Raw genomic sequence first — 15,032 nt, forward strand, 5'->3', positions numbered from 1 at the left:
CCGGCTTTCCTGCCGTTGTATAAGTGAAATATTCTGGAGTGCGGCGTAAAACACTACTCAATTAAAATCGTAACATTAAAAAATAATTGAATTTAAATTAGACATTAAATGAGTTTTTATTAAGTTTTTTAAGATTATCAGTTGTATTTATGACAGGTGCAGTTTTTTCCTGTGCATATATAAATACATATATATATATATATATTTTCGTGTAAAACTAGGTTAACAAGGCTTGAAAATGTATGGAGCAGAGAAAAATAAAGAATCAGTATACACTTTTTGACCTGTTTAGGCCAAAATTAAATTAACTTAGATTTCCTGAACATTAACCCACCAATCAGCTTCATTTAATTAGTGAGTTTAATTGTATTGTATTGTATGACTCAATCATATTTATCAGGATGAGGGTGGTTGATACCACACGCCTACAAAATGAACAAATAGATAAACAGATAATCTGCATGGAAGTTTGTCTTTCAGACCTGTCACTCCGAATGTGTGGAGACATGCAATGGGCCCAAAGCCGAGGACTGTGATAGCTGTAAACACTACAGGGTAGAGACCAGCGGGTAAGTGTAAGTCTGTGATAGCTGTAAACACTACAGGGTAGAGACTAGTGGGTAAGTGTAAGTCTGTGATAACTGTAAACACTACAGAGTTAAGACCAGTGGGTAAGTGTGACACTGTGATAGCTGTAAACACTACAGAGTTAAGACCAGTGGGTAAGTGTAATTCTGTTATAGATGTAAACACTACAGAGTTAAGACCAGTGGGTAAGTGTGAGACTGTGATAGCTGTAAACACTACAGAGTTAAGACCAGTGGGTAAGTGTAATTCTGTTATAGATGTAAACACTACAGAGTAGAGACTAGTGGGTAAATGTAATTCTCCTTTCTTGCCTTTTTAAGTGTGACATAGTGCAAAGAGACACTGGCATAATATGACCAAATTATGTTAAATGGGATAACTCAAAGCAAAGATGCGGTCGCTGTGAGTTCAAGTCCAGCTTGTGCTGGCTTCCTCTCCGGCTGTAAGTGGGAAGGTCTGCCAGCAACCTGCGGATGGTCGTGGGTTTCCCCCGGGCTGTGCCCGGTTTCCACCCACCATAATGCTGGCCGCCGTCATATAAGTGAAATATTCTTGAGTACGGCGTAAAACACCAATCAAATAAATAAATAAATAAATCCAAGCAAAGAAATAAACATAGAAATATTAACTTGACATGCATGATGGTACTAACAACAGCCTGGTTTCCTCCCACGATAATGCTGGCCACCATCGTGTAAGTGAAATAGTCTTGATTACAGCGTAAACACCTATCAAATAAATAAATAAACTAACAACAGCCAGGTAAATGTGTAAGTGACAAAATCAGTTCATTCTGTATACAGTCCATGTATTTACTTATTTCCATTGCTTTCAGCCCGTGTGTGAGCTCCTGCCCAGCCAAGCACTATGCTATAGAGTCAAACAAGACCTGTCACAAGTGTGACCCTACCTGTCAAACATGTGACGGCCCCGAGGTGACACAGTGCCAGAGCTGTTTTGGGGGGTGGTTCCTGATGACTGAGAACAACACCTGTGTCATGGAATGTGCTGAGGGTTACTTTGAGGGTATGTGTGGCCTGTACAGGTGGATAATTAAGAGGTAGCTCATTTAAACTAAATATTTAGGCAGCTCATCTGAACCAGACTTTGTAGAGATAAATACTTGTTGTGTCTGTCAGAAGGAAAAATCACATGGGCAAAAATTTTAAAAAATCAAGCAGTTTTTTTCTTCAGAACTAAATGTTTGCTTTATTAACTTGCTTGGTTTCAGTGAGATACATTTTATAATGCACACAGAAATAGCTTGAAATGGCTGAGAATGCATTTCCAAGCATACACAAATCTGTGGCCTCCAGACCTCCAGCTATTTTGGTCCGTTTTACATCTACCTCACTGTGCTGGGCAGAAATGTTTTAAAAAAAAAATTCAGTTAAGGACCCTACAAGAATTCCTGGTTCAACACTGTTGTGTCTTTAGAAAAGTATTCAAGATTTGATTGTTTTGTGAACACTATACATGTATGTACATATGTGATATGTTACCAGAGGACCCCTCGGGCCGCTGCTCAAACTGTGACCCCACATGTCGTACCTGTCAGGGCACTGCCAACACTTGCACCAGCTGTTACGAGGGACACATCCTGAAGAACGGTGCATGTGTAGTCAACACTGGGTGCCAGGACAATGAGTTCAAGAACCAGCGAGGAGTGTAGGTTTTCTAGTATCAATTATCCCATCAGCCTCTTAAAGCTACTGCCCATCTCTAAATCTACTTGATTGGTGTTCATGCACCTTCTTATAGAGAATATTTCTCTTACTTTTTATAATAATATGACAGCAACTGTATTCACTGATGGAGGGAACCAGGTACAGTAGAGGGGAAACCACCAAACCTTGACATGTACAGGACGAATTGTATTATTTCATCTACACTTGTATCAGTATCAGGTATCTCCATGCATGTGTTCAGTTGCAATTAAAGTATTCATTCTGCTTGTATGTAGTTGTTGGTGTACATGCACATTTTCATTGTGATGCAAGTGTGATACATGCAGTTGAACAGAACTTGTTACTCTACTGTACTGCTGAAGTCAGTAATAAGCTTGTACACCGTTCTTTGCATCAGTATGCTTTGATATGAAAACAGCAGTGTATATTGTTATAAACTTTTGTGTTTACTTATTTTGTGTGATTTGCTCGGACTTTTTTTGCTGTTTTGGTTATATCTGTGTTTTTTTGTTTTCTTTGAAATGCCTGTAGTTGTGAGGCATGTCATATTGTCTGTGGCACCTGTACAGGCCCTTTGCTGACTGACTGCATCTCCTGTGTGACTGATGACTCGTTAACCACCTACCTGCAGGAGAACACCTGTGTCACAGAGTGTAGCGAGCATTATTACCTGTCTCACCCTAACAGTGTTCATTCAGGCTCCTGCATTAGGTGTGTAAAACTACTCAGGTTAAAACATAAAACAAGTGACACACTTGTGAGATGCGTATTTTGATTTGTCTTGCCACTGAATGTATACAAGTGCATGTAAATATAAAAACTCTTAAAATGCGTATCTGTTACTAAAAGCTATTTACTGGTTCCCTTTACACGTAAATTCTCGTGTGAATATTGTACTCATTGTCGAAGTTTACCTTTCACTTCTTTTTACAAAATTTATGTTGTAAGTTTTGATGTCTCCTTAGTGATTTTCACTTGTGTTAATAATAATCATCCTCTTTTTCAGTGTTGCTCTTCTATCCATCCACTGTTGCTTCTCTTCATAGCCCTTGTTCCTCTTCTCTACGTTTGTTACTCCTCAATACAACTGCTGCTTCTCTTCACAGCTGCCGTTGCTCCTCATCTCAGCCAGGGTTGCTCCTCATCTCAGCCAGGGTTGCTCCTCATTGCCACAGTTGTCCTTTTTCTTTACTGTTGTTGCTCCTCAATGCCACTGTTGTTGATTTCTGTTGTGTCTCCTCATTGCCATTGTTGTTGACCCCTCTTCTGCTGTTGCCCCTTATTATCACTGTTATTGATCCCTCTTCTGTTGTTGCTTTTCATTGCGACTGTTGTTGAACCCTGTTCTGTTGTTGCCCCTTATTACCACTGTTATTGGTCCCTCTTCTGTTGTTGCTCCTCATTGCCACTATTGTTGCGCCTCATTGCCACTTTTGTTGCTCATTGCCACTGTTGTTGCTCCTCAATGCCACTGTTGTTGATCTCTCTTCTGTTGTTGCACCACATTGCCACTGTTGTTGATCCCTTTAGTATTGTTGCTCCTCATTGCCACTGGTGGTTCCCCTTTACTGCTGTTGCTCCTCATTGTCACTTTTGTGGGTCTCCTTTACTGTTATTATTCATCACTAAAACCCCTCCTCTCATCAACTCTTGTTACTCCTCACTGCCACTGTTACTCTTCTCCTATACTGCTGTTTCTCCTCATTGTCTCTTTTGTTTTTCTCCTGTACTGTTGTTGCTCCTTATTACTGCTGTTGCTCCTTCTTTACTACTGTTGCTCCTCATTGTCACTTTTGTTGTTTTCCTTTACTGTTGTTGCTCCTCATTGCCACTGTTGCTCTTCTCCTTTACTTTTGTTTCTCCTCATTGTCTCTTTTGTGGTTCTCCTCATTACCACTGTTGCTCCTTTTTTTTTTGTTGCCCTTCTTCTCCTCTATTGTTGTTGCTCCTCACTACTATTGTTGCTTCTCATTGTCACTGTTGCTCTTCTCTCTTTTATCAGTGCTCCTCGCCAGTGTTGCTGATCCCTCATCTGTTGTTGGTCCTCATCACAATGTTGTTGATCCCTCTTCTGTTGCTCGTTTCGTTTACAGTTGTTGCCCCTCATTGCCACTGTGATTATTCTTCTCTACTATAATTGTTCATCACTACAGCCCTTCCCCACATCAACTGTGGTTGCTTTTCTCAGTCCTCTACTGTTGTTGCGCCTCACTGCTATTGTTCCTTCTCATTGCCACTGTTGCTCTTCTCTCTTTTATTGGTGCTCCTCGCCAGTGTTGCTGATCCCTCATCTGTTGTTGGTCCTCATCACAATGTTGTTGATCCCTCTTCTGTTGCTCGTTTCCTCTACAGTTGTTGCCCCTCATTGCCACTGTGATTATTCTTCTCTACTATAATTGTTCATCACTACAACCCTTCCCCACATCAACTGTGGTTGCTTTTCTCAGTCCTCTACTGTTGTTGTGCCTCACTGCCATTGTTCCTTCTCATTGCCACTGTTGCTCTTCTCTTCTCTTTTACTGTTGTTGCTCCTCACTGTAAGTGTTGTTTCTCCTCTCTTCCACTGTTGTTCCATTTCTCTGCTGTTGACACTCTTCTTGAGCACTCTTGTTGATCCTCACTACCAGTGTTGCTCCAATTCTCTCCTGCTGAAGCTGCTATCTGCCACTGTTGTTTTATTCCTCTGCTCCTGGTGCTCCTCTCCACCACCCTTGTTGCTCATCACTGGATTACCACAATCACGAGCTGTTCTTGTTCCTCTCCGTCTGATGTGCCATATGCCAACAACTGTTATCGCTCCTCTCTCCAGATTGTTTTGCATCCTTATTTGCAGGTGTCACCAGAGCTGTAAGAGCTGTAAGGGTCCAGGGTTGGAGGACTGCAGCTCCTGTGAGAATGGACTCTCATTGGTCAGTGGCCAATGCACAACATCAACGCCTAAACCATGTCCACTTGGTACGTTTGTTTTAATGTGTACATTCCAAAGTTATTATTTTTTGTGTGCCTTTACGCTTTTGCTTAGTTATCTCTAGTTCAGAATTTGAAATTGGGATAAACTACAAATACTGTAATATTGTTGGCGATTGCTTTCTTCAGATGCCATAGGTAACAGTGTTGTGGAGTAAATGTTACCAATGTTCATCTAGTATATTTATACACTTTTTATATTTTATATAGACTATAAAATATGCGCACATATCGTCTGAATGTACATGTAGGACAGCTGGCATACATTTTTGTTGAATGTACACTACCAAACATACAATGCTGTATCTAAATTTTGAGGAATGATTATGTGTATGTATCATGTATCATCTTCATTGCTATTAAGTATTTCACCCACAAATACCCTTCTATTCAGTATTGGTGTGGCATGATAATGTTTGCACCTTGTTGTTGTTGTTTCCTTATAATCTACCTTGTGTTAACCTGTAAAATATCTACCATTTTTTTTTATCTTTTTGTGGGTCGTGGGCGTAGTCCACAAAGCCATTTCTGACCAACTGACCAACATCCAAATTTGAACAACAATTTTAGAGCTTATTTTCGGGCTACCTCATACTATTATCTAAGGACAAATCAAAATATCAACTTCCAATAGTAAAAGAAGTTCTGATGAGGTTTTAAATTTTAATTTGGAATCAAAATTGGCTATGTTGAATCTGCCCCAGAGTTGCTCTGAAGTGTATTATACGAGGCATAATACGAGGCTTTAGTCTCGATTCAGGTCATGAGTCTGATATTAAAATTTCGTCAAGCCTGACCTAAGTTTCAGTAAACTTTTGAACAACCACCCCCAGTGTATGTACTGTATATCCTAAGCCCAGCTAGGTTGCATTTACCTGACTGTCCAGCCAACCTGTACAAAGACCACTTTGTAATGTTCTAAATAATAGGACACCACTTTGTGAAGATCTGGGTATTTTATTCTGCTCAACTACAGTGACTATGTGTTAGTCTGTGGCTTAGGGTATGGATATTCCCTTGGTGCACTGAAAAAAAAGTACCACGTTGTAAACGCAATAACGAGGATATACACTAATACTGATATAGATATAAGTAGTCTTTATTTTTGGTGCCCAGTGATATATATTTACACCATCCTTTTATCTTGGACCACAGTCCAGTACGAATCAGTAGTTTCTGTATCAGTGTCTAAATCAGTATTCGTGTCAGATTGACTGAAAGCAAAAAACAACATAAGTTTTAGAATTAACCAGCAAGCTGCTTTGCAGTTCAGTAATTCACATGGAGTTACCTCCCATTGTTTGTACCTATCGCTGTCAGAGTACAGTTAGGCATTTAATGTTGACACACAAACATCACACAAACGTCAAAGTTTCATAGATAGACTAAACTTTAGCCATTAAATATGAAGGAAATCATTACTTTGTTACACATGAGTATCAGATAAAACATATTAAATACTTTACCGTTTTGGTAGACCTCTGTTATCCACGAAATAAGACTGAAAATCTTAGAGGCGAACAGCGTGCGTCTCGCACACAGTGTCTGTTCTATCGGGGTCCAAGTAAACGCCGAAGACAAACTATATCGAAAACGGACTAATATGCATGAGACCAGTACAGCCAGCAAAGTTTGGCCACTACACACACAATAAAATGATTTTGTGCACATGTAAACTTTACCGTGTTTAATAAGTGATCAGAAAAATTCATTTTAAGAGAATTTTCTTACTTGAGAATCGAAGGTGACACCGGGTGCTGTCTTCTGTTTTGTCCTTTTTGCTTTTCTTGGCCATTATTAACTGTCTTAAGTAATACTCCACACATTCTATTAACTCCTGCAGGGTTGTTTTGCCCTCATTATTACCAGAGCATCTTGATAATACCAAACAGTTACAGAATAACTCAATCCAACACTTTACAATTAACCGCATCTGGTTTTGACGAATTTGCCTTTCCAACTTTGCCCTACTAACTTTGACTTGCGAGTTTATGTCGTGGTCGCGCCTTTCTCTGCATTTGCGACTGAAGCTTATAGATATGCAGTTGCGTGCAGTTTGTATCGCGTTGGCTGGACAGTCATTTTGCTCAGGTGGATAGAGTTTAGATCCGCTTGTTTTTGACAAGGTATGTGGGTGTTACGGCTTCTTTGTTCATGTATTAATCAAGATCATTGCTTGTCTAAAACAGGTCCACCCAAGCAGTGCACTCTTTTGTTTCGGTAATGTTTTGAAACGGCAGTATTTACATGTAAGTGTGATCGTAAAGCGAACAGTCCATGTGCGTTGTTCAGGAATACCTTTGGCTGTCAGACCTTTCACCAGTGAGGTTGTGTGTTCAAATCCAGCTATCACTGGTTAGGCTGCAATTTTAATTCAGGATCTTCGCCATGTAGGCTTGGCTTTAAATACCTTGATTCCTCCACCCATAGTCATGCCGTTTTGGTGGCAGCTTTCAGTTTGCAGGCTTGTCAGGTACATGGCGAAAGATGGTGGTTTAATCCAAGCACTTTCATCATATATATGCATTAAGTCAGCTCATCAATGTTGTCGTTGTCCGAGAGGTCCACTTGTTCCTACAAGGTGTTCAAACTGAATTTCATTGTGTGATTATCAGGCCAGCATGCCGTTGCGGGTCAGTGTTTGAATTGTCACGCGAGCTGTCAGAGCTGTAGTGGTTCGGAACACACTGACTGTTTAAGCTGTCCCCAGGGCAGGTAAGTCGACCATATCAGTTATAGCCTCATATTGTATAACATCACATTACATAGCATCACACTCCCTGTTCAGACGGAGTGGGAATTGTCATATGACTTAACGAGTTGTAGCAGATTAGAGCATGTAGACTCCAGGGGAGGTAATTCCAAGACAATTACAGTACAGCTCAGGCTAAAAGTCAATTGTTTAGCGCTCGTATCGCACTTCTAGATAGTGAGTAACGCTCTACTGAGCTGTGTCGGAGACCAGCTGAGACGTGCAGGATTATTGTCGAAGGTGTGAATTTTGTTCCGTCTACTGACTAATCCTAGCTAGTTTGCAAGGGAAGGCGCAGTCACCGTGCATTCAGCTATGTGAACATATACTAGCCGTGAAAAGTAGAAAGTTTGTCTTGCAGTATGTAACCTTTGTAAATTAAGGGAGTTAATATGCGATCAAAGTTATGGATGGGTATTTTATACATTTATGTTATGCCATATTTAACCTTACAGAAGATAATTTCTAGTAAACTCGACAAATCTTCACAAAAACATTACAAACCAACGCAATAAAGAACTTGCAATACCACACACCTCCCACCTAGAGCATTGCCCCAACACAGGCATACAGCAGTCTCGTGTGGCTGTGCCTTTGTGCGATCCTTCACATTCGTCTTATCATTTGTCGCATTTGTATAAAAAAAACATCTAAATAACATCATGTATTTATATTACTGGAAGCCTCGCATTGAAAGAACTAAAAAGAAAATAAACCTAAAACGTGTGTGTTCAGGACGGAATCGGGCATCAGGGTGCTGCCGACTTTTCACCGTAGGCTACATCTGGTTGACGGACATGTAGGTCTGATCGCAGATATCAGTGTTTTCAACTAGTAACCCGAAATGGCCGGGTTTTTTTTTTTGTTTTTCAATTTGACTGGTGTGTTTACAAAGTTTACAAGATTAGCCTACTTTATTGATTGTCTTCAGATGCAATTGCTGATCAGAATACCACCCGGAAAGTTATACAGGAGAGGGATTTACACAGAAACTGTGAAACCAGACCTAGCAGTTTTCAGAGATTGATTCATTTCTATTGTTTAAAATTTTCAAAACCACAAAGTGTGTGTCACTTAATAAAATTTAACACTTGTGAGTATTATTTACTTACTCCAATATGACATGCCTATTGTTCTTCAATCTTGGCAAAGTGTCACCGCTGGACTCTTAAGACTGTTTGAGTTCTTCTTCCAAGTCCCTGCATGAAACTTCTGAGTATTTTCATTAAATCTTCAGTAAATTGCTTTACTGTTGCTGATATTTTTTACACAAATATAGTATCGATATACACTAAAACAAACCGAAAAAAACAACAACAGCTCCTTAACATACATACGTGTATAAGCTATTCACATACATTTTGATTGGACTATTATTCAAGTTCACAAATAAATATTGCTATCAGATTTCATTTGGGGGCTGGTTCAAATAATCTATTGTTAAGCATAAATTAACAAAGTGGAATTATTTGTAGTCAAGTTGTGTAGTCAAGTAAGGAAAAATTTAAGGTAGCGTAGGCTGTGCTCTGCTCTGCTCGGTAAGCCAAAAATTCAGATAAAGTGTGTTTTTGCAAACGGGAAATTCTTTCTTTTTCTGTGAGAAAAACTTTTCTGTCATACATTTGCTACATGTATGTGGTTGCTTTTCTTACATGGTTTAGTCTGTGTGGTTTGGTACAGACTACAAATTCTCCACAGAGTTATATTATATAGACTAAATCTACCTTGTCCTTCATCATGTTTTTCATTGTTTCAACATTTGTACATGAAATTCATATTGCAGTACTGTGTTGTTGTTTGTTGCACGTTGGCAGATACTTTTTCAGTGGCAAATGACTCTCACAACAAGAAAAACCTTCTACGGAAGAAGCAAAAGATATTTGTCTACTTTTAAGGGAGATGAAAATGCAGAACTATCTCTAGCAAGTTGTGGTGATCCATTATGAATCTTGCATGGGCTGACTTGTAAATCACTACTTTAAAAGAAGACTGTCCTGTTGCAATCAAAAAGACACACATCTAGATAATTTACTTCAGTTTCATGTATGGTGATAGTATTTCAGAAATTCTTTTAAATCATTCTGAAGAAGAACAAAATTTTCCGTCATCAACTATCCAACCATGTGTGTGATAGTCACAGTGGAGGAATCACTGACTCAACAGGTGACTGTCTGTCCCAGAGTTCTCTACAGGTGCTCTACAAACTCTCTACCAGACCTCTAGGATCACGCTAATCTCCTACCTGGTTTTGACTTTTAGTCTGAGCTGTACTGTATAACCTCATTTGAAGTTAACATCATATCAGATAGCCTCACATTCACCTTTCAAACATTTACAGTTTTCGCTATTTTTGAAGATTATCCTAAAAGCAGAAGAATTGATGTACATGTCATCACTTATCTCCCACCTCAAACCATCCAATCCAGTCTCAGTCCACCTCATCTTGCCCCATCTCCACTTCATTCCACCCCATCTCCCTCATTTGACCTCACCTGACACTGCCTCCTTTGTGTTTCATTATGATTCAGTGAGGCAGCATAAAAAATTCAGTGTTATGATTGTGACCTGTATATAGTGGGATTAAATAGTTAATTGTGATCAGACCAAGACAGTGTTGAAAGTCTTGCCTAAAAGGGATACAGAATCGTTTCTGATTGGCTGATGTGAGAGATAGACAAGTCCAGGTTATGCATGGGTTAGGCTGAATTTTAAGTATGGCCGATTTATTCAAGCATGACCAAGGCTGCAGGGTTTAACCCAGAAAACACTATCTCCACTGTCAGCCAATCAGTGTTGATTCGGTATCCTGTTAAATGCTGTGATAATGATGTGATGATAAACCAGTCTATCTCACAATTTGTACGTCTCTGTTTTTTCTCTCACTGCAGCCACTGGCAGTCTGGGGAGTGTGTAAGTTCTTGTGCACCGGGCACGTACCCGACATATACTACTAGTCCAAATGGTGTGAAGGTGCTATCCAAGTGTTTAGAGTGCCACGAGACCTGTGCTAGCTGCACTGGAGGCACTGAGGCCGAGTGCATCACCTGTCGCCCCCCGCTGCAGGCGCAGAATGGACTCTGCAAGAGCGCAATCTGTCAGAAATCGTGAGTTTTGATACAGCTGCTTCTACAAAGGTTATACATGTATAACCTGAACGGTCCCTGATTTCCCTATTGCTGGTGCTGAGGGCAAAGAATTACATTTCTCTGTAAGTTTTTTGGGGAAAAGTAAAGATGTGAATTTGTTTTTCATTAGATGGACTAATCACTTGAAAAAAAAAAAAGAAACTAAATATTCCTAAAAATTGGCTAAAAACAGCGTACAAGGTGTCTCGAAGAATTACAACAGGACTTGATTTAAAGAGAGTAATCCCCTGTTTCACTTAACTCACATTATAGCCTTAAAATAAATGGCAAATTTAAGTGAAATTTATGATCCAGTAGACAATTTAATTTTGTGCCTGAAGGCTGTTATATAATAATTCCAGTGGCATACTGTGGGATTATGTGTGAAGTCTGTCCATTTGTCTGTCAAAATCAGATAAACTGGATAAAACCCACACTGTTTTCAGATTTTGATATGGTTCCTGAGATCCTTATTTATAGTGGAGTCATTCATCTAAAATTTTGCAGTTTCCATGGCAATATAATATTTATTGATGGTATACAATAGAGACGACATGAAGATAGAGGGACATACCATTAGAGATAAATTCTCAAATTTCATATGCAGTGTTGTATTTTGCTTTGATTTCCAGTTTTAAGATTGGCTTATTCAATTCTAATTTGTGGTTTCAATGCTAACATACATGTAAATCTGCTAATACTAATCCATACTGTCTTTGAGGTCCTTGTTTATCAAAGCATTGTGTGTTCAATATATAGATTGTCACAAGATAGGTTTAGTTACAGTTTGGAGCTTTTTTTGTCATTTTACCTTAATAATTGGTATTGTGATATACCAATTCACTCCTATTGTTAAAAACATGTATGTGAAGGTACAGTGTTCCACCTTGATATAGAGGGATGTATTTGAGGTGTCAGAGTTACTAGGACTTTGTATAGTACATAAAAAAATGCCATACTGGTATTCTGTCCCGTTTTCAGAGAATACATAGACCTGGACCAACATTCGTGTCAACAATGTCACCCCTCCTGTGACAGTTGTAAGGGGCCTGGCCCCACGCAGTGTCTCTCGTGTAGCTTCTCCTACCTCCTGGACGGCAGCTGTCAACCTATCTGCCCTCTTCGCTTCTACCCATCCTCAGACAACACCTGCCTGCCTTGTCATGACACATGCAAATCATGTACAGGTAAGATCTTTATAAAATTCGCAGGTAGAGGGTTCAGTTCCAGCCTGGGACAGGGAATCACTGATATTCCTACTGCGTACAGTGTTTTATGGGCTTAGGTGGCAATATCATTTGCTTGAACAAGAGTTTTTATTTATTTTATTTGAAGGGTGGTTTACGCTGTACTTCATAATATTTCACTTATGTTTGTTTGATTTACTTATTTGATTGGTGTTTTACGCCGTACTCAAGAGTATTTCACTTCTACAACGTTGACTAGCATTATGGTGGGAGGAAACGAAGCAGAGCTAAGGGGACACCCACAACCATCCGCTGGTTGCTAGAAGATCTTCCTACGTACGGCTCGAGAGGAAGCCAGCATGAGTTGGATTTCAACTCACACGGGCTGCATTGGTGAGAGGCTCCTGGGTCAATGGACATTGCAGCACACTAACCACTAGTCCATGCGGCTTTAAATGAAGTTTTGTGAAGATCAAATGCCTTCCATATATTTGACATTTGTATTGGGCTTGCTGTGTGTGTGTGAAAATCTGTGGGTCAGTTTTAGGAAAGTGTGGTAGTGACTTAGTGAATGGCTGCTGGCTTAATCCAGGCACTCTGATTTCCACCTCACAAAACTGATTCTTGTGGCATAAGTGAAATATTCTTGAGTACTGGTACAGAGTTAAACCTCAAATAAGTAAATTTAGAATACAAGGTTGAACTCCGTATTTGAATTCAGCATTTACAGGATTATCAGTGGATTTGGTGTCCTCCTCTCGTAAAGCGGACTGCTGATGTAAAGTGAAATATGAAAAGGTGGATAAGCCGGAAAAGATGGACAACCGTTCACTGCGTTTAAGAGAATTAAATCCATTGAATGTTAGAGTGACATCACAAGAAGTTTTTCCCTCTCTTTATCAGCTGTTTATAGTGATTGAATAAGTCTTATCCCCCATAAGTAAAAAATTACTTAAATAATGTTCACACAGCTTTCTCTTGTGGGTGAATATGTTATAAAGAAAAAAAAAATAAAATATATAAATATAATAAATGAAATTAAAAAAGTTTGAATGCATTTAACTTTTTGTGTGTTTTGAATTTTTTTGTAATTTTCACTTGTTCCTCTTCTTTTTTACCATTAAGTATTACTTTTAACACTTCAGTTAGCATGTGTGGGCAAAATGAGCCATGGTTTAACCCATGCCCTGTCCTCATCATTTATACCTTATAATATGAGTAAACATCAGAAGTTTGTAAAGCTGATTCACAGTCAGACGAAATGACCACTGGTTGTGTTGTCTTTGCTGTAGGCCCCAGTACTGGCGAGTGTCGAGAATGTATAGAGGGCTACAGAAAAGAGAGCTCTGGCTGTGTCCAGTCATGTGACCTGAAACAGTTCTTTGATCCGACATCAGGGGTAAGTTCATGGAGTACTAGGAAATCTTAAACAAAACACTGAATCTAGTCAACCGGATATGTATTTAAACAATTTCTTACATTGCGACACTCAGCAAATGTCTTTAACGGAGAACAAGGTGAAAGTACACCCACGGTATACATATGTACACTAATAAATTAAAATGGTGGGTGGAATACTTAAACTGCTTCCGCTCTGAACTCTTTACCAAACATCTACAACAGAGCAAGTTTAAAAGGTTTGGAACTCTTATGATTTTTAATCACCGATTGTAAGTATGAACTAGGGGTATAATATAGACTAAAAAGCACAAAAATTTAAGATAAAAGGAATGTGTGGTAAACATCAGATCAATTTGGTTGTTTGCCCATATATTGCAGACTTGATTTGCTGAGTTGTTTTCTTTCATGGGTTGGTATAATATGGACTCAAACACACAGGATTTTTTTTTTTTGTAGCTTATGTCGTACCCAGAACGTCAGCATCCAGCAGTGTTAAACAAAATGTTAAGGGTGGTGTCTTAAAAAGTACTACCGATATTGAGATCAGGGTTTGCACACATGTATAGCACAACAGTACGAGGAGGATATTCAGTTGTTGATTCGGTGTGTACATATTAAATACTGTAAACTGAAATTATGTATTAGAATCACTGTTTATAAACAAAATTTTAGGGGTGGTTACTCAGAAAGTGCTGCATGTATTGAGTTGATGTTTTACATGCATATATATTACAATGACAGGGGGGTGGTCCATTGCTCATGTTCTGTGTACATATTAATCACAGTTAATTACCCAGTTCACAATTTCAGTATGTTACATATTGAGCTTTGCAGTCATGTATCTCTTACAGGCGAGTTGTTTGGTAGCTTTTGCTAGCAAATCTTAGGTACTCTACTTTTTGTTTAAGTGCTGGAAGTCATATGATATCCTAGTCCTTTAAAAAGTTTCTCATGCATGGGTGGGAAGCCTGAAGCTTTATAATTACCAAATTCTTATAATTTTTAGATATTAGTAGTTCTGATGGGAAAGAATGCGTTTCTTTCTCAGTTTTTTATTTTTTTATTTTGAATAGGAAAATTTTTTTTTTTTTGAATATGCATATGTTGTTCATTAGGCCGACTATTAACCACGTAAAAAAAAGAAAGAGGAGACTAAACAGTTCTTATACAGTTACCTGTATTAATGCTTAAAAGTGCTGACCAGGTGTCCCAAAATTAGAAAAAATAGGGCATATCATTCAGGCTGTGTTAAACACACAGGATTTTTTTTCTCTATAATTTCAAGAACTTATTGGTTGTTGTTAAATGGTTTCAATGGTCTCTT

General features: G+C 38.9%; 1 protein-coding gene across 1 annotated transcript in view; it reads left to right on the forward strand.

The window, feature by feature from the left end:
- LOC135472761 (furin-like) overlaps positions 1–15,032 on the forward strand; it is a 56,579-nt gene that overhangs the window by 39,400 nt on the left and 2,147 nt on the right. The window contains exons 14-22 of the mRNA XM_064752426.1: positions 481–569; positions 1,424–1,614; positions 2,094–2,256; positions 2,808–2,987; positions 5,110–5,231; positions 7,859–7,958; positions 10,884–11,099; positions 12,102–12,307; positions 13,600–13,706. Of these exons, the coding sequence (XP_064608496.1) occupies positions 481–569; positions 1,424–1,614; positions 2,094–2,256; positions 2,808–2,987; positions 5,110–5,231; positions 7,859–7,958; positions 10,884–11,099; positions 12,102–12,307; positions 13,600–13,706 (1,374 nt within the window). The remainder of the gene's footprint in view (positions 1–480; positions 570–1,423; positions 1,615–2,093; positions 2,257–2,807; positions 2,988–5,109; positions 5,232–7,858; positions 7,959–10,883; positions 11,100–12,101; positions 12,308–13,599; positions 13,707–15,032) is intronic.

Source organism: Liolophura sinensis, chromosome 8 (genome assembly GCF_032854445.1).
Source record: "Liolophura sinensis isolate JHLJ2023 chromosome 8, CUHK_Ljap_v2, whole genome shotgun sequence".
Classification (NCBI taxonomy): Eukaryota; Metazoa; Mollusca; class Polyplacophora; order Chitonida; family Chitonidae; genus Liolophura; species Liolophura sinensis.